This window comes from Sporisorium graminicola, chromosome SGRAM_3 (assembly GCF_005498985.1).
Source record: "Sporisorium graminicola strain CBS 10092 chromosome SGRAM_3, whole genome shotgun sequence".
Lineage (NCBI taxonomy): Eukaryota > Fungi > Basidiomycota > Ustilaginomycetes > Ustilaginales > Ustilaginaceae > Sporisorium > Sporisorium graminicola.
The window spans coordinates 1-20,884 of record NC_043733.1 but is presented as its reverse complement, the minus strand read 5'-3'; the positions used below and the strand labels follow the sequence as shown (position 1 = coordinate 20,884).

At 56.9% G+C, this 20,884-nt stretch overlaps 7 protein-coding genes across 7 annotated transcripts; 4 read left to right on the top strand and 3 right to left on the bottom strand.

The window, feature by feature from the left end:
- Positions 1–176: 176 nt before the first annotated feature.
- On the top strand, positions 177–3,230 carry EX895_004241 (uncharacterized protein; the record flags this gene model as incomplete). Its single annotated transcript, XM_029884837.1, has 1 exon — positions 177–3,230. The coding sequence occupies one exon, from the start codon at positions 177–179 to the stop codon at positions 3,228–3,230; it is 3,054 nt and encodes a 1,017-aa protein (XP_029738587.1).
- A 213-nt stretch (positions 3,231–3,443) lies between these two features.
- EX895_004240 (uncharacterized protein) lies at positions 3,444–4,610 on the bottom strand (the record flags this gene model as incomplete). The annotated part of the gene is made up of 1 exon (XM_029884836.1): positions 3,444–4,610. One exon carries the CDS (start codon positions 4,608–4,610, stop codon positions 3,444–3,446), a length of 1,167 nt encoding a protein of 388 aa, XP_029738586.1.
- A 2,038-nt stretch (positions 4,611–6,648) lies between these two features.
- On the top strand, positions 6,649–11,361 carry EX895_004239 (uncharacterized protein; the record flags this gene model as incomplete). Its single annotated transcript, XM_029884835.1, has 1 exon — positions 6,649–11,361. One exon carries the CDS (start codon positions 6,649–6,651, stop codon positions 11,359–11,361), a length of 4,713 nt encoding a protein of 1,570 aa, XP_029738585.1.
- Positions 11,362–11,479: 118 nt separating this feature from the next.
- Positions 11,480–12,497, bottom strand: EX895_004238 (uncharacterized protein; the record flags this gene model as incomplete). Its single annotated transcript, XM_029884834.1, has 3 exons — positions 11,480–11,668; positions 11,763–11,939; positions 12,072–12,497. 3 exons carry the CDS (start codon positions 12,495–12,497, stop codon positions 11,480–11,482), a joined length of 792 nt encoding a protein of 263 aa, XP_029738584.1.
- Positions 12,498–13,227: 730 nt separating this feature from the next.
- Positions 13,228–16,193, top strand: EX895_004237 (uncharacterized protein; the record flags this gene model as incomplete). Its single annotated transcript, XM_029884833.1, has 2 exons — positions 13,228–13,230; positions 13,311–16,193. The coding sequence occupies 2 exons, from the start codon at positions 13,228–13,230 to the stop codon at positions 16,191–16,193; spliced, it is 2,886 nt and encodes a 961-aa protein (XP_029738583.1).
- A 310-nt stretch (positions 16,194–16,503) lies between these two features.
- On the bottom strand, positions 16,504–17,625 carry EX895_004236 (uncharacterized protein; the record flags this gene model as incomplete). The annotated part of the gene is made up of 1 exon (XM_029884832.1): positions 16,504–17,625. The coding sequence occupies one exon, from the start codon at positions 17,623–17,625 to the stop codon at positions 16,504–16,506; it is 1,122 nt and encodes a 373-aa protein (XP_029738582.1).
- A 437-nt stretch (positions 17,626–18,062) lies between these two features.
- On the top strand, positions 18,063–20,477 carry EX895_004235 (uncharacterized protein; the record flags this gene model as incomplete). Its single annotated transcript, XM_029884831.1, has 1 exon — positions 18,063–20,477. One exon carries the CDS (start codon positions 18,063–18,065, stop codon positions 20,475–20,477), a length of 2,415 nt encoding a protein of 804 aa, XP_029738581.1.
- Between the last annotated feature and the right edge of the window lie 407 nt (positions 20,478–20,884).

The window sequence follows — 20,884 nt, the reverse complement described above, 5'->3', positions numbered from 1 at the left end:
CATTCCGCGATCGATGACCACCTCTTTGATCAGCCTGATATTGCTCGTTGCTTTCACGTCCACGATGTCGCCGATCATTGGCCCTATCTGAAGGACACTCAGGCACCCACTACCTCAAGGATCGTTCGGCTCGGACCGCTGAAACGCATCCAGCCACCCAAACAACGTCGGAAGCCATGCCGATCCTGTCCAAGGTGGCGCTTCGGCCGCTCCGGGAAGGATGGAGCACGTTCACCCATCGCACCCCGTGCTGCGTCGGTGCAGCAGGAGCAGTTTCAAGTACCTCGAGGCAGCCTTTGTCTCCTTCAACTCCTCCATGGTTCAGCCTTGCCGTTCGAACGGCTTGGGTACCCGCAACGTTGCGAGGCTATGCTACCACCCCATCTGGAGTCAAGACGACCTATCCAAGCACGGCGCCACCAGCAAGCGAAAACAGTCAACACCACAGCAATGCCAGGCTGGGAAAGGAGCGAGACCAGGGCTACCTCGCATTCACAAAGTCGAGCCTCTTCAAGCTCACGCTTCCGCTGCAACCGCCTAGCGCAGACCCGCGATCACCGTCATCCAAACACTCTTCGGCATCAGCTAGAGCAGAGCGGAGCGAAGACCCAGAACGATCCGAGGTGGAGAAACACGAGCGAAAGAGCGTCTCGGATACGTCGTGGGAGCAAGCCGCAGAGACACCCGGCCCCCCCGTCTCGCAAGTCAACCATCGATCGCATTCCCACCTCCACGGACCCGAAAATGGCGAACCCTCTGACATCGAGGCTGACGAGTACGATGCCGATGCTCCGGCACACAGCGTCGTCTTTCTTCTGCACAGTGCTCAGCCGCTGAGCTACATTGCCAACCTCATCCGTGCAGAAGGCCCAAGTCCGGAACCGAGCCAGCACCAGATCGAGCAACAGACACAGCCACAATCGCAGCCCCAGAAGTCTTCAGATCAAGACAACGATGACAACAGCAAGGACGAGTCCAGCGTGCCCGTCGGTCCGCGTTCTTCTCCCGAGCGCAAGGACAAGCGCGTTCATCTTTCCAAGGAGCAACTCGAGATGCGCGAAATGCTACTCCGTCAAGGTTTTCTCGATCCGCTCGGAGACCCACCCATCTCGTTCCATACGCGTGCAGCCGACGGCAAAAGATGGTCGCCAGCGACGGGCATTGGTGACTTCCTGCGAGACGCCGCACGCATAGGCTCGTTCGTCATTCGCATTGGGGAGCGCAATGTCTACGTCTCGGTACCCTCTTTCGAAGATCGTACGCGCTTCCTCCGCGCCACTCTCTATGCCAAGACCGAGCAGATCGAAAGGCTCGTCCACCTCAAGGCCGAGTGCGATCGCATCGCTCATTCAGGCACCAAACGTCTCTCTTTTGCAGGTGTCGCCATTCTGAGCGCCTGGTGGGGCTCGGTCGCTTTCTTAACCTTTGGCACCGAGCTCGGCTGGGACGTTATGGAGCCCGTCACCTATCTCACCGGTCTCGGCACCATCTTGGGCGGCTACATCTGGTTCCTCATTCACAACCGCGAGGTTTCGTACCGTGCGGTGCTCAACGAGACCACCTCGAGGCGGCAGCAAAGGCTGTACATTGAGAAGGGCTTCAACATCGAGCGATACCAGGAGCTCATCGAAGAAGTCAAGGACCTGCGCAAGGCCATCAAAAAGGTCGCCGAAGACTACGATCTTGAGTGGGACCAGGGAGAGACAAAGGCAGGAAAGCAGAACAAAAAGGCGTTGAAGATCATCCGCAAGCAGGAAGAGGCCAGCTACCGCTCCAAGAGGGACGATGTCCGCGAAGACGAAGAAGGCGAGGCAGGCGATAAGGATGATAAAGGTGCTGTGAGTGTCTCGCAAGAGGCCGAGGACAAGGATGGTGACGGTCAGCCAGACAACGTGCAAGCCGACAACTCGAAGCTCAAGGTCCGAAAGAAGAAGGCGAATGGAAGTGAGGCTCGTCGCCACTTTTCTACTTCCTCTCGAAGCAGCGCGATTCGACCAAGCCCATCATCGATTCGTGGCCTTAGACACTGTAGCAGCAGCAGCAGCGGCCACCACACGAAACAGCTTGCAACAGACCTTGCCGCATCCACGAACAAGCCCTTGCAGATGTCGGCCAGCGGGATGGCTTCGCTCGGCAGTGCACCTTCCGCTACCGCCGTTAAGAAGCCCTACAGCATACAACCCTATCTCGCTCTCAGCCGAATCGACAAACCCATCGGGACCTGGCTCCTGTACTGGCCTTGTGCGTGGTCCATTGTCTTGGCGTCGCACACGCTCGGTCTGTCCTACACCACCCCACTTTTCTACTCGATGCTGTTTGGTGTGGGTGCCATCATCATGCGCGGCGCCGGATGCACGATCAACGACATGTGGGACGTCAAGATGGACCGCATGGTCGAGCGAACCAAGACACGCCCTCTAGCCGCCGGCGATATTACGCAATTTCAAGCCCTGTCCTTCCTTGGCGTTCAGCTCAGTGCTGGGCTCGCGGTGCTGGTCAACTTGAACCTGTACAGCATCATGCTGGGTGCTGCATCGCTCGGTGTCGTGGTGCTGTATCCGCTGATGAAGCGTATCACCTACTGGCCGCAGTTGGTGCTTGGGTTTGCTTTCAATTGGGGCGCCATGCTCGGATGGTCTGCCGTGGCTGGTGCCGTGGATTGGGCGGTGGTGCTACCGCTGTACGCGGGGTCTATTTTTTGGACGCTGGTGTACGACACGATCTACGCACACCAGGACAAGACCGACGATGTGCATGCGGGAGTCAAGTCGACTGCCCTGTTGTTTGGCGACAAGACCAAGCCGATATTGTCGGCATTTTCGGCAAGCACGGTCGGGCTATTTGCCTACAGCGCATCTCGAGCAGTTCCACCTGCGATCGGCGCTGCGCCCACGGCAGTGGAGGCCCTGCAACCTGCACAGAGCTCCAGCGTTGGCGACCTCGTGCTTTCGGCTTCGTCCCTGGACACGCTCGCAGCAGCCTCGCCGATGCTCGACACGTTGTCCCATCACCACCCCTTCTTCTGTATGGCTCTCGCCGGTGCCGCGAGCCACATGGCATGGCAGATCCGAACGGTCAAGCTCGACGATCGTCCGGATTGCTGGCGCAAATTTTGCTCCAACACCACCTTCGGCTGGATTGTAGTCTCAGGTTTGGTCGCCGACTATTCGGCATGGCTCTACCTCGACAGTAGGAACGGAGACAAGGCTCTGAGGGAGAACGAGGAGTAAGTTAATGCTTTCCCGAGACGTCGTCAATTACAAGAGCGAGTAATTGTACATGGAATTAGAACCACTTGCAGTTCATTGAGCTTGTTGAATGAGCCGTGAAAAGGAGGTTCTTTGTCGTGAGGGCGTTACGGAACATGAACATACAAGATAGAACGAGCTGGCAACAAGGCATAGATCATGTGCAGATACGGCCCGTACGAGTGGACCACAGGCCTAAGCAGAAGACGTCGTTGCGGCCGGTTTCGGTTGGTTCTCGGCAGCGAAAGCAGTAAAGAAGCCCTGACCCTGCATCCACTCCTGGAACCCTTTCTGCAGCCTAACACTCAAACTCTCTATCGAGTCCAGGGCGGGTCTCACATCGAGCACAAATTCCGGTTCGTCCTTGTCCGGGTCGTCGGGCACGCTGTAGTAGTCGATGACGTACCTCACCTCCTTTCCTTGCTGGTCGGGTCTCCTGACGATCCAGTCGTGGCGGTCGAAGGGGGGTTCGTTATTGAATGTGTTGGGCATGATCTGACCCAGCCAACCGAACAGACGTGCCTTGGGCGTAAGCGTGCCCGGCTTGCCCTGGAAGCGTGCGAGTTCGGCGCGCGTCGAGTCGGCACCAGCGAGCTTCTCCCACTCGAGCACTTCGAGCCAGGCCTGTTCGTTGAGAAAGTTGTGCACAAGCACCATGGTCTCGACGTGCTCTTCCGGCGTCTCCCAGCCTTTGCGGACGAGAGCGTTGTAGAACTGCTGCGGTGACGGATATTCCCACTTTTCGGATTGTTCTTCGGAAGGCTGGCTGCTGTCGTGCTTGACGGGGCACGCGGAGGGAGCATCGTAGGGAGATGCACCGGGGGCAGCAGAAGAGCGCGAACGTGGAATGGAAGAGACGACTCGCTCGGTAGAAAGCTCGGCCTTTTGCTCTGGTGTCTGACTCTGACCGAGGTTGGGCATCATATTGAGCGGGTTGAGTGTCGCGGACCAAGGCGTGGATGAGGAGGATGCAGACGATGAGTTCGCCATCGAGCCAGCGCCGGATGATGAGGAAGGCTGTGCTGATTTGGAGGCGAGATACTTGTCGCGGTCCTCATGAGGGATGGGACATTGTCCTCCGGATGATGCCACCATCTTAGGCGGCGGTGAAGGCTTAGGTGGCGCTGATGATGCGCTACTGCCACTAACATGCATTGGGCAGGCTGGAGGCGGCGTAGAGGAGGGAGAAGCAGCAACCGCAGCGGAGGATGGTCCGGCGCTCACAGAACGGAGAATCTCATCGCGATGTTGCGAGAGCTTGTAGGCCATGAGCGCAGCCACCGCCTGCTGATTGTCGGCATAAGGCTTATTTTCCGAGGCAGCCTGAGCGCGGATAGCACGAACAAGCTCGGCGGGATTCATTGTCGCGGGCGGCTTGTAGTGATGAGTCGTGGAGTTGCGTAGTTCTGATGGGCGTGACGGGTGATGAGTGGACAGAGAGATGGCGTCGGATCCTCTGTATGTTGCTCTCTCTCTCTCTCTCTCTCTCTCTCTCTCTCTCTCTCTCTCTCTGTTGGGCCGACAGCTACCATCCGTGATCTTACGGGGTGGAGGAGCGAGAGAGATTCGAAATTCGCTCTTCCAAAAAAGTACAACAGGCCAGCCACTCTCTCCAACGAAAATTTAACGCCCGAAGCCCCGACTTCCGAGTTGAATTGCTCATTCTGACAAATCAAGCTTTCGTCGGTGGCTCTCTCTCGTCTTGAGGTGGTCGGCGAATTCCGCCGTGTCGGGTGCTTTGCAAATTAGCAGAGTCTCCTGTGGTCTGCAGGATCATGAGATGGAGAGCATTCCGACGAGACTCGTGTGTTTTGATCTTCGAGGCTGATGGTGGAAACTTAGAGTTGGGCAAAGCTTCTGATGTGAAAAGAAAAGCACTCCAGCAGTTTTAGAACGCTCCGACAGGAAAAAAGAGCAGGGAAGCTGACAGAAAAATCGGGATCGTAGTCCTGCTGAAGAGGATCGGGGAAAAGTGGTTCGCTGGTGCGAAGCTGCTCGCCGGAATCATGGAGTTTGTCAGACGTAACTCTGCAACGACTATGGTTCCGGCGTACGAAACAGTCGGGCGAAGCTGGAGCAGATGCTGCATAACTAGATCGAAGACCAGCTCCGAGCTGCTTACGAGGGTGCGTATGCGAGGCTGTGGATATAATTTTTCGGTCATTCTGATGTTGCGGATTTTCGGTACAGCCGAGCGAAGGAGTTGCAGCCGATGCCACCAAAAAGGTATAGTCTCGCTCTGCGATGTCCAACTTCGAAATTCTCGAATACAACGACGAGCATGGATCTGCGGAGGAGAGTCCGATGACGGCAAAACACGGAACTACAGTACCTGAGGCTGTGCTTGTCGCTCGGCGTTACCTTTCACCTTTGAAGAAGCGCTTGTCGCCTTGTTGAGCTTGAGGCAGATAGCAGGAGCGAGGGTTCTAGCTTTAGTTGAGCTCTACTTGCTTTGTACTTCCTGCGTGTGTGTGGTGGGCGGGCGCGATTGAGACTGAGCCTGAGTCGCAGGTGAAAGAGTTGAAATTGCGCGCTCAGCGCGTCAAAAGCGTCACAGTGTCACAGTGCAGCAGGACCCGAATCAGGGCAATCTTGACCATGCTCGGCCTCGCCTGCAACTACTCGACTGTGGCTTGCAGAAGGGAAGCGAAGCCGTTCAGTCAGTCATTTCAGCGAGTCAGTGCGTCCTCTTCGTCCTGGGTTGTGGAAGCCAAGAAGCAAGAAATCAATGCAGCTGGCCCGCTTCCGAAAGCCACAGCTCTCTTTTTCCCTAACCCCTCATTCGACTACAGTATTGCGACGCTGCTGCAGCTGCACCCTGACACATGTTTGGCAGTCGATATTTCGCTTGCCCTTGCTAGCTGAACCACTCGATCGGCTCTTCCAGCTTCACCTCACTTCACTTTTGCATCACTTTGTCCACACGACTGCACCGCACCGCACTGCACGGCAGACATACTTCGCTCTGCTCGTCACCGTCACCGTCACCGTCACCATCACTGTCACCACCATCAGCAACGCGTTCTGATCGCCCAACGAGACTTAGCAAGCCATCGCAAACTCCATCACCCGCTCGCTCTCTCGAGCATACACACTCTCTCGACGCTTCTGGGACCATCTTCGTCTCCACCCTTAGACTTAATTCGACCCAAAACTTGAACTTGGGCCAGCCCCAGCCCTGACGTCTTCATCGCTCCCTCACGGCTTGGCTTCAATCTGTCTTCGATCCTGTTCCCACCCGTCTGCCATCGACAGGTAGCAGCATTCGGATCGATCGCGCGCTGTTTGATGCCGACGATGGAGTTCTCACCTTGATTCCTCTACGACTTCGCCGACCTCGGCGCCGCAGCTCCCACAGTCGACACGGCTCGCATTGTACACAGTCATGACTTCACAAAGCATGCAGGACCCGTCGACGGCCGCTCAGGTAGTGGAGTCTTCTTCTTCATCGATCGATACACCCACTGCTATGGACGCGCCGACCCAGACGCAACCGCAACCCGTTTCTGCAGCTTCTCCGCGAGGAGCGGCTATGGACGGTGCGGCAAGCGATAGCAGCTCACCTGCCGCAAGCCCTGCATACGCTAGTCTCAGCCTTGCCATGGCCGGGCACGTCTTGGGCGCTGTTGGATCTTCCTCTACCGCCACCAACGCCGCTCCTTCCATCGATACCAGTGGCATAGCATCTCCTGTCCACCTGTACAGCTCTCCCGCACTGCCATCCGACTCCAAAGAGCTCGCTCATCCCGTCCTAATCTCGCCCGGTCACGATGCAAACATCCACAAAGCTGCAGCCAGCGACACATCGCCCGCCCATCTCAGCGTGGTGGATCCTTCAAGCCACTCTGCCTCCGTCTCTCCTTCCGCCATCTCGGGTTCCTCCACACCCGCGCGTTCCGCCGTTAACGAACTTCATCTCTACGCCCAACAAATCCAGCAGCAGCTTCTGCATCAGCACATGCATCAGCAGCTAGCAGCTGGCGCAGCCAATTCATCCTCTGGACTGCCATCTTCCCATCCGCCACCACATAGCCAGGTCACTTCCGCCAATGCCAGCACCTTCAACTCGCCGCCGGACTCGGGTCGCACTTCGCCCAATCCCTACGGCTCGGTCCGCTCTCAGCGTACACCCCATGTGCTCGAGACGCACCGTCTCGATATCCAGACACACACCAGCGGTCGCCGTATGGTCAATCAGTACCTCATCGAGGGCGAACTGGGTCGCGGTGTGCACGGGAAAGTTCGCCTCGCTCGAGATCTCGAGACGGGCGAGCGCGTCGCTGTCAAGATTGTTGAGCGAGAGGCTCGCAAGCGTCTCGGTGCCGGGCTGGGCTTGCTCAATCGCAACAATCGCGCCAAGGATCCGTTCCGTCTATCTGAAGCGCAACTCGGCCCATTGCCATCGTCCAGCAATGCGCTCGCTACAGAGCCCATAGAAGCAAAAGCGTCGGGACCGATACGACGCGGCTCGGACTCACCGCAAGACGATGCTAGCGGCTCCGCCTCCACCACCGTCAAAGGCGTCCCGATCACAGCTTCGACGCAGTTCGCGCCCTTACCCACCGTTCCGCGCTCGCCTTCTGCCTCTGCTCTCAGCCTCGCACGCTGGGGTCCGTCCGAAAAGGACGCCGAGCGTCGCCGCGAAAAGGACCGCGAGAAAGCCCGAAAGGCGCTCCTCTGGACGACAGATCAAAAGGTTCGCCGTGAGATCGCCATTATGAAAAAGTGCAGTCACGATAACGTTGTACAGCTGAAAGAGGTCATCGACGACCCGCAGAGCAAAAAGATCTTCATGGTGTTGGAACATATGGAGGGCGGCGAAGTCGTCTGGAAGGACGACCTAGGGCAGCCGACCCTCACCGTAGACGAGGCGCGCAGCGTGCTTCGCGACGTCGTCTGTGGTCTTGAGTATCTCCATTACCAGGGCATTATCCATCGCGACATCAAGCCAGCCAACCTGTTGTGGGACGAGCATCACCGCGTCAAGATCTCGGACTTTGGCGTCTCTCATTTCAGCTATGCCATGATGATTGCCAACGACCACGCCGCTGCCGCCGCCCCTGGCTCAACATCCTCATCACCGGGTAGGGTTGGCGCTCAGGCGGAATCCACAAACGATTCGAGCCTCGCTGACGACCGCGAGCTAGCCAAGACTGCCGGCAGCCCCGCCTTCTTCGCCCCCGAGCTTTGCATGTCTTCCTTTCCCTCAGCTTCTCCCTCTATCAACCCAGACAAGAGCTCCCATGCAGCTTCGCTTGCCGACTTTGCCAACGGAAAGGTTTCTACCCCACGTGCACGACCCAAAGTGACAAAGGCTATCGATGTCTGGGCTCTCGGTGTCACGCTCTACTGCCTCCTATTCGGTACGACGCCCTTCACAGCAGAGTCAGAATATGCTTTGTTCGCCGTGATCCCTAGCACCGACTATTCCATCCCCAAGTTCATGGGGGCAGACCGCGTCCGCGTTGGGCCGAGGAAGCCCAGATGGCAGTCACGATCGCAATGGATCGACGAGGAGGCGGACGCCCAGCCAGCCACCCCTTCCGAGCTTTGTCCTGACGCCGATCTGGCAAGTCTCAGCGAGGATGCTCAGCAGTTGCGCGATCTGTTGGATCGCTTGCTCGAGAAGGATCCAGCCAAGCGCATCACGCTGGAAGACGTCAAGAAGCACCCATGGGTCACACGTGGTCTGCAAGATGCACCGGCTTGGCTATCGGAGACCGATCCTCAACACATGCCCTTTGTCGAGATCTCACACGCCGATGTGGAAGATGCCTTGACCGGCTTCTCCAAACTCAAGCAGCGTGTTAAAAGGTGGCAGTCCAAGCTGCTCGATTCGTTCGGCGGCGGTCGAAGACGCAGCAAATCCGTCAACCATTCGTCTGCAGCTTCTTCCTACCATGGCGATGCGCAGACCGACTCGGGCACCAGTTCACCCCGACCAAATCGCCTTGGCGCAGTAGAGAACGCTGCTTCCATGCCGGTTACGCCTTTCGACTCGTCCAGTCCGTCGGATCCGTCCACCTCTTCAATTCGGACACCGCGCACCCCTCTCAAAGCTCCCATGTTCTTTTCGCGGCAAAAGGGTGTCTCGTCCGTAGGTCGGCGCGAGGGCACTGCCGCAGTGCGTGGCCTCGCCGCAGCCAATCGCATCGACGAGTCAGACACGGTATCCTCTCAACGGCCTAACGCAATGCAAGCGCTCTCTCCACTCCAAACCTCTCCTCTCGGCTTTCAAGAGAGTAAGGCGGAGGTGCAAAACTCAGCCGCCAAGCTGTCGCCCATGTTGCCACCTCCTGTGATTGTCGATGATGCGGTTGACGGCACCATGAAACCGCCAGAGCTGGTATCACTCCGTAGGGCTTCGGCTCATTCTACAAGCAGTGCTGCCGGACTTAGGCCCGGAGCAGGTCCCGAAATCCCGCAGCGCACGTCGTCCGACACACACGGTGCAGCACGTCGCGAGGTTGGGACGGCGTCACCTTCGCTCAACAACTCGTCGCCACAGATGCCTCAGATGCACCGTATGACGAGCCGTCAAGGCTCAAGCACCCACGATTCACATCCCCAATGTGCCGCTTCACCAAGAAGATCGGTGGACTCAGAAGGCAGGTCTTCAACATTGAGCATCTCGCAAGCCTCGCGCGTCTCTGGTCGCCACCGTCTCGGCGACTTTCTCCGTGGCAGTTGGCTCATGACTGGAGGCGATGAACACAATCGCAGTTTATCCAGGCCAAGCACGCGAGGTTCCAGGGATGCGCCGCCATTCTCTTCAAGCTTTCAGAATGCAAGCATGTCCAAACGAAGCATCAGCAGTGGTAGTACCAGGAGCAGCGTCAGAGCAGCAGCAGAAGGTGGAGGCCCACTCTCTGTCGACACTCGAAGTGCGATCGAGCAGACAGGCGCTCGAGCCGAATTCGGTACACCAACGAGTGCGCCTGTCCTCGGCAGCAACAGCAGCGGCGGCCGCAACGATGCTCCAAGTCTGTCCACAGAGCTACTCGCCGAGCCAGTGGAAAGCGACAGCATTGCTCGGACTGCATTCGGCGCTCTCAGTCAGCCCTCTTCGCCTGTGGCGCCGTCGATGGCCGGCCAGCCATTTGCTTTCGATCGACTCGGCCGTCGTCGTCATTTCGAAGCGCCACTTGAGGATCTGGAATCCGAGCACGATGATGTCGATCTCGAGCTCGAGCTGTCGGATGACGATCTTTCTGACGACCTCCATATCGATGGCGGCAACGTTCGCGGCCCGATGCTCGTCAATTCTGGTCACGGCTGGATGGTGCGCGATGGTGCAAGCGATGACGGTGACGTAGAAGGCGCATCTTTCCTCCCGGAGGCCTATGTCCGCAAAGGGTCGAGCGGGAGCAACAATTCCAACGACATTCTCACGCCGTCTGTAGAAGGCGGCTACAATGTCTTCAAGCCGCCCTACCAGCACATATTGTCGCCGTCCGAGTCCTTGTCGGATCGCCGTTTCGCAGGGCTAGAGGCTCAAGGCGACCACTCGTCACCCAGGGTGCGGGGCAACTTGGGCGGTTCCGCCAATGCTGGCGTCGCTAGCGGCTGCCAGACGTTTTCGATGGATGCCACGCTCTCCACCGAAGCCGATGCGCTGCGAAAGGCCGAACTCCCCGAGCTGAACACGGACAACCTTGTGGTCACGAGCGCTGTGGCTGAGGAAGCGTCGGGGAACGAAGCAACGCCAATCAGCTCAGGCAACGTATCGCGTTCCGATTTGGATCGGCAGCGTGGCACGGACGAGTCGTCACGAGCTCCATCAGGTGCACGTACACAGGAGACACATTCGGATGTCGAGGCTGCGCATCTGGAAGAGAATGGATACAGCGCGACAGGAAAGCCGATCGGGAGTGCTATGCCGCCCGCACTTCCCGCGACGGAAGAGTCGCAATTTGCGGACGCCGAAGAAGACTCGGCTCCGCGCGAAGGAGCTGATGCGATTACTGCTAAGCAAAGCAACGCAAGCCTCGCGCCGGCTTCAGCCGCCTTGGCCGAAGACGATGACGATGACAGCGACGACCAGTGCGTTAGTTTTCAAGCTCGACGCAAGCGTTCAACGCGCTTCCGTACCACACCAGCCTCAGCTGCTTGAAGACTCCGATACACACGCAATCTTTCCACTCGCACCTGTGGTTTCCCTTATGCACCTCCATGTAACTGTATGTATTGACACGACTCTTGCAAATACCTCTATACAGGGATCCTTCGATTCACTTTTTCGACATGCTCAGATTGGAGGCGAGCGTGATTTCGTCGAGTGTTGTTCGCGAGCTTGCAACTGTCTGCGAGGCTCCGCGCTGTTCGGACGAGGTTGAAGTAAAGAGCTCGGAGCCGGCTGCAAGGGCATCGATGAAGAGTGGTAGCCTTGTGCCGCCATCTGCTCCAAGAGTGGGTTCGCGCTGTTGCACATGGCAAAGAAAGCAAAGACAAAGAGAGGACGAGTTAGTGTATCTGAACAGGGCCAAGAGACTACTGTGTTGGTTGAACACTCACCGTTCGAATAGCATCGAGTTCATCGCCAAACTCGTCTGCGACAGCCTTGAGCCAAAGCGAACGGAAAGCTTGCTGTCGCCTTTGCTTTTGCGCTTGTGTCTGCTGTGATGCCGAGTCTTTTTCGAGACTGGACGGCTTCCGAGATGAAAGGGAGGATGTCTTCACATCGACAATGCGCTGTAGATGCGGGGGAAGACGCGGAGATGCCGGCTCCAGCGATTCAAGTGTATGGGTGTGAGTGACAAGTTGCTTCTTGCAGGGACGCCTGTCGAACGTGGATGCATCAGGTTCGGGAGTTAGACGAAATACGTGTCTTTTGTTGCTTCCCGAAGAGGTCGCGATGTCTTGGCTGTCGGCAATCGAGGCTGTGCGGCCTTTTGTGCTTCGTCGGCGCTGATAAGATAGGTCTGCATCAGAGACGGAGGAAGACGAGTTGCCACTTATCGATGACCTGTCTTCCGACGAAGATGCTGACGACGAGGAAGACGAGCCGGATGAGGATGAAGACGAGGATGAAGAAGACGAAGAAGCAGACCTGGTCCTTACAGCCACAGTCTTGGCAGGCAGTGTCTGTGAGTTTTCTACAACTGACTCGTCGCTGCTGGAGTCTGAAGAGGAATCCGAAGAAGAGGAAGAGTCGTCATCGGACGAGACGGCAAGTGTCCTGGTCTTCCTCGTGCGTCGTCGGCGTGGGTTTGCAGACGCATTGCCGGCATTTCTCTTTGTTGTGACCATCTTCTAGCGTCTCTCTCGACAAGATTGTGACTCTGTGGTGGATATGTATGAGGTCAGGAAAGCGCTTGGGTAGCTGTTCAGCACGGAATGGTATACGAGATGAGGATGAAGCTCAAAGTGGAGCGTACAACTTTTTTTTATTATGAAATGTCACAGGGTCCAGCACGACCGATTTCCGAATTGTCATCCTTTCGTGCGAATGCTGTTGACGCGTTCCGACCCTGGCGCGTCTCGAAGTATGCCATTTACGCGTTGAACATGCAACCGACGTGTAAATGAGGTTCGCGTCAACTCGAGGAATGAGAGTGTGATTGTTGGCAGCGCGCGCACCCGCTCAGTGAGAATGCCCTGTGGACAAAAAAGCTTTCTGCGCACTCACCAACTGCTTGACTTGCACGCGCAAGGAGAAGATCAACGTCGACGAAGGCAATCAAACAGTCGTGAAGCCGTCGAGAATAATCCAGAGAGCAACACAACATTTCGCTCGTCCTCGCAAGCTCTCCAGGCTCAGCGACGAGAAAGGGCTCCGACCAGTTGCTGTTCAGCCTCTACCATTCTCATCTCGTCATCACCATCACCATCACCATCATCATCATCCTTCTCTTCTTGATTTCTTCCCTGACATTCTTCGATTTTTTCCCTCACAAGGTACTACATCTGCAAGGCATTCTCGCCACAATACCTTTCGATAAGACCTCTCCCTTGCGGCAACCATCTACCGTAGCCCATCATGGTAAGCAACTTTTCACTGATTTCTACCTGAGACGGACCCCCGAAATTGACCCTTGATTTCTTTGTTCTCGCTGCCAACAGGCCGACTCTCAGAACAACGCAAATCGCAAGCGTCGTCGCTCGCAGCAGCTGCAGCAGCGAGACGATCCATTCGACGCCTCCTCCCCTCTGCCGGGACCATCCACTGCGAATACACCTGCCGGCCGATCTTCACCACCGCCTTCCTCCTTGCCTCCTTCGAGTCCTCCCGCCGCGTTCTCCGATTTCACGGATGGTGAACTTGAGGATGCCGATGTCGTTGACGAGGAGCACGAGGCACGCCGACTCGGCGACGACTTCCAAGCCAACGCTGACTCCGACGACGAGGGTGAAGATCTTTTTGGCGAAAACATGGACAACGATTACACCGAAAATGCAGCACTTGACCGATACGACACCGCGCTTGACATCGACGACGAGAACCAGTATGACCAGATGGACGCCAACGCACGTCGTCTTGCCGAACTTCGCATGGGCCGCCGTGACCGCACAGAAGCTGCCAACCGTGGCAGTCGATCCCGCGCTCCCGAGTTCCTTCATAGCGACGATGGCGCCAGCGATGCCGACGACGGCGTCGCCATCCTGAACCGTCGCAGACGCCGACACTACGACGAGGCTGCCGCTGGTGCGGATGCCGCCGCTTTTGCAGATGACCTGCCGCTCGAGCAACTCGGCGATGTCAAGACCGACAGCATCGCCAGCTGGGTTGCCACCGAAAATGTTCGCCGCGCCATTGTGCGCGAATTCCGCAACTTCCTCGTTACCTACGTCGACGAAAATGGTGTCAGTGTTTATGGTCAGCGCATCAAGACGCTCGGTGAAACCAACGCAGAGTCGCTTGAGGTGTCTTTCCTGCATCTCGTCGACTCGAAGGCCATCCTTGCGTACTTTCTGGCTAACTCGCCTGCCAGCATGCTTCCGATCTTTGACGAGGTCGCCTTTGATGTCATCATGCTCTACTATCCCTCGTACGATCGCATCCATTCCGAGGTGCACGTTCGTATCGCAGATTTGCCCACTTCGTCTACCTTGCGCGATCTCCGCCAAGGCCATCTCAACTCGCTTGTTCGCGTCAGCGGTGTCGTGACGCGCCGCAGTGGTGTCTTCCCACAGCTCAAGTACGTCAAGTTCGACTGCTTGCGTTGCGGTGCTGTTCTGGGTCCCTTCTGGCAAGATGCCAATCAAGAGATCAAACTCAGTTACTGCTCCAACTGCGAGCAGCGTGGTCCTTTCCGCATCAACTCAGAGCAGACCGTCTACCGCAACTACCAGAAAATGACACTGCAAGAGTCGCCCGGAAGCGTGCCGCCTGGTCGTCTGCCGCGTCACCGAGAGGTCGTCCTGCTCTGGGACCTTATCGACTCGGCCAAGCCGGGCGAGGAGGTTGAGATCACCGGCGTATACCGCAATAACTTTGACGCTTCGCTCAACACCAAGAACGGCTTTCCCGTCTTTGCCACCGTGCTTGAGGCAAATCACGTTGCTAAGCGCGACGATGCCTACTCAGCGTTCCGCCTCACTGAGGAAGACGAGCGTCAGATCAAGACCCTAGCCAAGGACGAGCGCATCGGCAAGCGTATTATCAAGAGTATCGCTCCGTCCATCTATGGCCACGAAGACATCAAGACCGCCATCGCGCTCAGTCTGTTTGGTGGCGTGCCCAAAGACATTGGTGGTAAACACCGCATTCGTGGCGACATTAATGTCCTGTTACTTGGTGACCCTGGTACCGCCAAGTCGCAGTTCCTCAAGTACGTTGAAAAGACGGCGTCGCGAGCTGTCTTTACTACGGGCCAAGGTGCTTCCGCTGTCGGTCTCACGGCATCAGTGCGAAAAGATCCCGTGACCCGCGAGTGGACACTCGAAGGAGGGGCTCTCGTGCTCGCCGACAAGGGCGTATGCCTGATCGATGAGTTTGACAAGATGAACGACGCCGATCGAACGTCGATCCACGAAGCCATGGAGCAGCAGCAGATCAGTATCTCCAAGGCCGGTATTGTCACTACGTTGCAAGCTCGCTGTGCCATTGTGGCAGCAGCCAACCCGATCCGCGGTCGCTACAACCCCACGATCCCGTTCAACCAGAACGTTGAGCTCACCGAGCCCATTCTGTCGCGTTTCGATGCCTTGTGCGTAGTCAAAGACACGGTTGACCCTGTCAAGGACGATATGCTGGCGCGCTTTGTGGTTGGCTCGCATCTACGATCACACCCCAAGTTCGACGACGAGGCCGACGAGCAGCTCGTGGCCACCTCGCTCGACGCCGACATCTTGCCTCAGGATCTTCTGAAAAAGTACATCATGTACGCGCGTGACCATGTGCGTCCGTCGCTCAACGCGCTTGACCAGGACCGCATCTCTCGTCTGTATGCTGACTTGCGTCGCGAGTCGATCTCGACGGGCAGTTTCCCCATCACGGTGCGTCACTTGGAAAGCATGATCCGCATGGCTGAAGCATCTGCCAAGATGCACCTGCGCGACTATGTGCGCACCGACGACATTGACGTTGCGATTCGTGCCACGGTCGAGTCGTTTGTCTCTGCGCAAAAGATGAGCGTCAAGAAGACGCTCGAGAGGGGCTTCCGCAAGTACTTGCACCAGAGTCGCGACCACGACGAGCTTCTCTCATTTATCCTCGGCTCGATCGTCAAGGACCGTATGCGGTTCGTGCAGCTCTCCAATGGCGGTCGTCGCGGTGGTGCAGCTCAGTCGGGCACCGTGGTGACTGTGCCCGTATCGGAGCTCGAGACGCGTGCCAAGGAGGTGGACGTGTTTGACATCCGACCTTACCTCGCGTCCAAGCTGTTCCACGCCAACGGCTACTCTTTCAACCCTGCGGACCGCTCCATCACCAAGACGTTCGGCGGTGGTCGAGCGGGTGTCACAGGCGGCGCTGCTACGGCTGCTGCGGCGATGGCAGCTTGAGTAGGTGTACTCCCCGGCCGACTCTTTTCGGGCTCTGATTCAAATGATACCTTTGCAGTGCTAGCTCCTTTCTCTGTTTTGTTTCCCTTTTTTGCTTCTGTTTCCCCTATTTTGTATCTTTCTACTCTTCGATGGGCCCAAGTCACATATACGATCACAGTCAACTCACAATGTTCGAAAGCTGTGGCCTGAACCTGACCTTTCTCGATCGGTTGAGCAAAGGTCGCGAGTGGTATTTCTGTGTTAGTGTTTCTATTCCTTTACACGGAAGGACATCACATAGGTGCAACACTACAGCCTATAGGACGTTTTACTTGGATCGCTTGTAAACCTTGTCGAGGAAAGAACGGAAGACTTCACGACGAAGGCCTTGCGACTCGGGGAGGTTGTTGATGAGCGTGTTGATCTGTTCGTACGACTCGGCCTCGTACTTCTGGAAGCGGCTGCGGAGGTCAATGTTGGACTGGTTGAACACATCCTTGACGCGCTTCTCGCATTCTGCGTCCTTCTTGCCATAGTTGGCGTCGAGGACCTGACGCTGCTCAGGGGTAGCATGCTGGAGGGCGACGTTGATGTTCCAGGAGCACTTGTTGTCGAAAATGTCGGTGCCGATCTTGCCGATCTGTTCCGGGGTACCGTAGCAGTCAAGGAAGTCGTCCTGGACCTGGAAGTACTCGCCCATGGGGAGGAGGATATTGAGAGCCTGCTTGTAGAGAGACTCGTCGGTGACACCGGCCATGCGCATGGCGAGGGCGACGGGGAGGTAGAACGAGTAGAAGGCGGTCTTGTACACGACGATGAGGTGGTGCTTTTGCAGCGAGAATTTGGACAGGTCGACCGAGTCTTCTGGGGCGGTGATAAGGTCAATGAGCTGGCCGAGCTCAGTCTGGAAGGTGACGTCGTGGAAGAGTTCGAGGAGCATGCCGTAGTACGGCTCAGAGCGGAAGTGCTTTTTGAGCAAAAAGTAGATGGCAGCTTCCAGCATGAAGGCGTCGTTGATGGCAATGTTGCCGACGCCCTCGACGCGGTACCAGCAGGGCTGACCTCTGCGCGTGACGCTTGCATCCATCATGTCATCAGCAACGAGGAAGTAGGCCTGGAGAAGCTCGATGCACCAGCCGAGGATGGCAGCCTTGAGGTACTCGGGCTCGGTGAGCTGACGCGAGAGCTTACCGGTAGCAGCGTCGGTACAAAGGAGGATCTCGACCGTGTCGACGACCGAGAGACCACGGTTGAGTTTACCGCCCGGTGTGTTGTAGTCGAGGTTGCGACGGAACCAGTCGATGGCTTCAGCAGGCATGTTTTCCGAGGCAAGGTAAGAGGTGAGCTCCTCGACCAAAAGCGGGAAGACGGCCTCGAAGCGTTTGCGCTTCTGGATCTTGAGCTGGGCCTTGTCGGCCAGAGCTTGGGCATCGACGTTGGAAGCGGACATGTTGGTACAAATTCCGTATGACAGGGTGTGGAAGGACGAGATGGTGACAACGCGAAAGAAAGAAGAACCCAAAGAGCGAGCGTCTTCGTTGGTCTCCGTGTTGGACTCGCTCTCTGCCTCGAGGCGTGCAGTTCCAGTCGTGCAACAGCTTCGGCCGCGTGCGTGTTGTTGAGCTTCTTCGCATTCGCAGAAAGTGGTCTGATCTCTGAAGAAGAGATCCTCCTGTCCGAACGCGCAAAACAATTAATGTTACGTCGCGCTCTGCTGCTCCACGCTTGTACGTTTTATACTAAGTTTTTCTGCCCCCGATACGAGCTAAGCGCGAGATCAACACTCTGCCACGCTCACACCAACACCAACACCTTCTGATCCAGCTGCATCGGTTATCGTCGCCATCAGCTTGCAGAGCAAGCAGCGAATTGCTTCCACGGCGGATCATGGCAGCTCCGCACGCGCTCTACTATTGCCCGTGCAACCAAATTCACGCTAACACTGCGGCCTCGACCTCTACCCCCCGCTCCGCTTCGTCGCTCGCCTCCCCACCGCCAGGCTTGCCTGCTTATTCTCCCGCTTCACGTTATGCCTTCCATCCCCTCGATGCCCTCTACTTTTGCGACGAGTGCGACCAGATCCGATGCAACCGATGCGTCACCGTCGACATAGCAAGCTACTACTGTCCCAATTGCCTCTTCGAGGTGCCAGGTGCCAGTGTCAAGGGCGAAAAGAACCGATGCGCCAGGAACTGCTTTGAATGTCCGTGCTGCCAGCATACCCTCTCAGTCGTAGCGAGCGATCTCAACTCACAAGCCGCCCCCGGCCTCGACCCTACTGATCCCGCCGCGAGCCAGGGCGAACCTCCTTACTACCTCGCATGCTCGTTTTGCCGCTGGGATTCCAAATCCATCGGCCTCGTCTTTGAAAAACCAACCGGACTCAGCTTGCAGCTTCAGCGCTCAGAAGATGGCGCGCCAGATATGCACGAGTTCGAACGCCTCAAAGATCACTTCGACCCTTACCTCAAGGCGCAGACCCAAGCAGCCATCACCTCGGCTGCCGTCGGATCAGGCAGTTCTTCTCGCTCCCGCTCGCTGCCTGCTTCGACAGCCTCGGTAGCGTTAGCTTCGTCTTCCACTGCCTCCTCTTCTGGACGTAGCGCAAGGGCCACAGCTGCGCGTAATGCTGCTACTGCTGCTTTGCAGTCATCCAGACTCGTCCGCGACCTACCGCATCTAGGGCACTCCAAACATCTCGTGCACAGCGGTCTTGGGAACTCTGTTCGCTCGGGACCTATCGAGGCTGATGAGCTCAAAACATACCGCGCCCTCAACCCATGGCAGCCTGCAACAGACGGCCGCAGCAGTTCAGCCGGGCAAGCATCCTCAGCCATGGGTGTCATGGCCAAGCGCGAGAGACATCGAAGAGACTACATTTCCCGCTTGCAATCCGCTCCGAGCCAGCCATTCGCGTCTTTGGATGACAAGATCGCTTCACTCGAACAACGATGGTCCTCGGTCTCGGTAGCAGATCAACCGGTGCGCGCTGCCGAGCTGCGTCCAACCCGAGTAGCGCTCAAATCGAAGCTTTCCAAGCGGTGTCCCGCCTGTCGACACATCGTGATCAAACCAGACATCAAGGCCGCTTCGAATCGGTTCAAGATCAAGCTCGTCGCAACCAACTTTCTGCCCGACATCCAGATCCGTCTCGCCGACCAACAGCCATATCTTGACCCGCTCCGTTTCCGCCCCGGTGGCTTGCCAGGCTCGCATCTGTTGGGCACAGGCCCCGGCTCAGCAGCCAGCACTTTGAGGAGGAGGCCACAATCCGTGCGGGTTTCGGCAACAGACTTGGGCAATGTAGTCTCGTCCCAGGACGTCGATGTCAACAGCCTTGTTGGCGGTCAAACCTATAGCTTCGAAATGGCCCTAGCCAATCCTTTGGACGATCCAGTACATGTCGAGTTGAGCTTCGTGCGTTTCGCCGATCCTTCCGCTTCTCGCACTACCACTAGAACAGCCTCGCTTGGCGGGCTCCCTGCAGGCGTGCAACCGTTCCCAGAACCAAAGCACATTTTCTCCTCGAAGACGACTTCCGACTCCTCGCCACCACCTTCAGATCAGTTCCGCACCGGCGTACAAGTACCTTCGACAACAAAAAGGCCGCGCCTAGGATGGCAAATATACCCTTCGGCCACGAGCATTCCTTTGAATGCCTTCAACGAAGTCTGGGAGCTCGAAGACGCCGAAGACCTCTACGGTTCTAAAACAGAAACTGATGTGCAGCCCCAAACCCCTTCAGATCTTGGGCGACGTCGTCATGCTGTCAAGACCGCAGTTGTCAGCAGCACCGACAGAGCTGGAGGCACAAACGGGTCGACGTGGGTGATCCAGGAGCAGGACGACGAAGCGGATGACGACGAGGCTTTTGATGAGACGGAAGATGCAGATGTAGTAGAAGTGGGGGGTCAGGACGAACAAGGTGGAGAGATCGGAGCCGACGATAACGAGCGCAGCGGGTCATGTGTCGAGCGCAACAGCACATCTCAGCGATCTAGGCCGAGAGCGCTTGCTCAAGGGCGCCGATTGGATTACCGCTCCAAGCTCTCATCCAGCAACACCGTACAGCGCAAGCCATTTGTTCAGAAAGGCCACACCACAACATTCTACCTCGACCTCGCCGTTTCTGCAAAGGATCCGCCAAAGCCAGGTCCACTCGAGTTGGCTATGCACGTCACTTATCGCTACACAGGCACAACAGCGCAGTCAGGCGACCAGAGTTCAGGTGCATCGGCAAGAGACTTTTCCTTCTGGACTTCGGTTCGGCTCGGTACTGTTGTAGATACCGATGGTCAATAGCAGACCGACAGTGTCTATCCGTCATCAACAGAAGAAAGGCTACGACAGAACTCGTGCCACGCTGTGTGTCTCTATACCGAGACCACCGTTTCGTGTTCAACACAACGTACAGTACCGGTTCATAAAGATTGCACCGTTTTCAGATTTTCGCCGACACCATCAATCTTCGCAATTTTAGCATCATCTTTGACACCATATATCTTTGTGAGGGCACAATGGTTTGGCCATCAGCATACATAGACAGGAAGGTGAGAAACACAGGTACACGTTTGGGTTAGGGGTAGGGTTAGGGTTAGGGTTAGGGTTAGGGTTAGGGTTAGGGTTAGGGTTAGGGTTAGGGTTAGGGTTAGGGTTAGGGTTAGGGTTAGGGTTAGGGTTAGGGTTAGGGTTAGGGTTAGGGTTAGGGT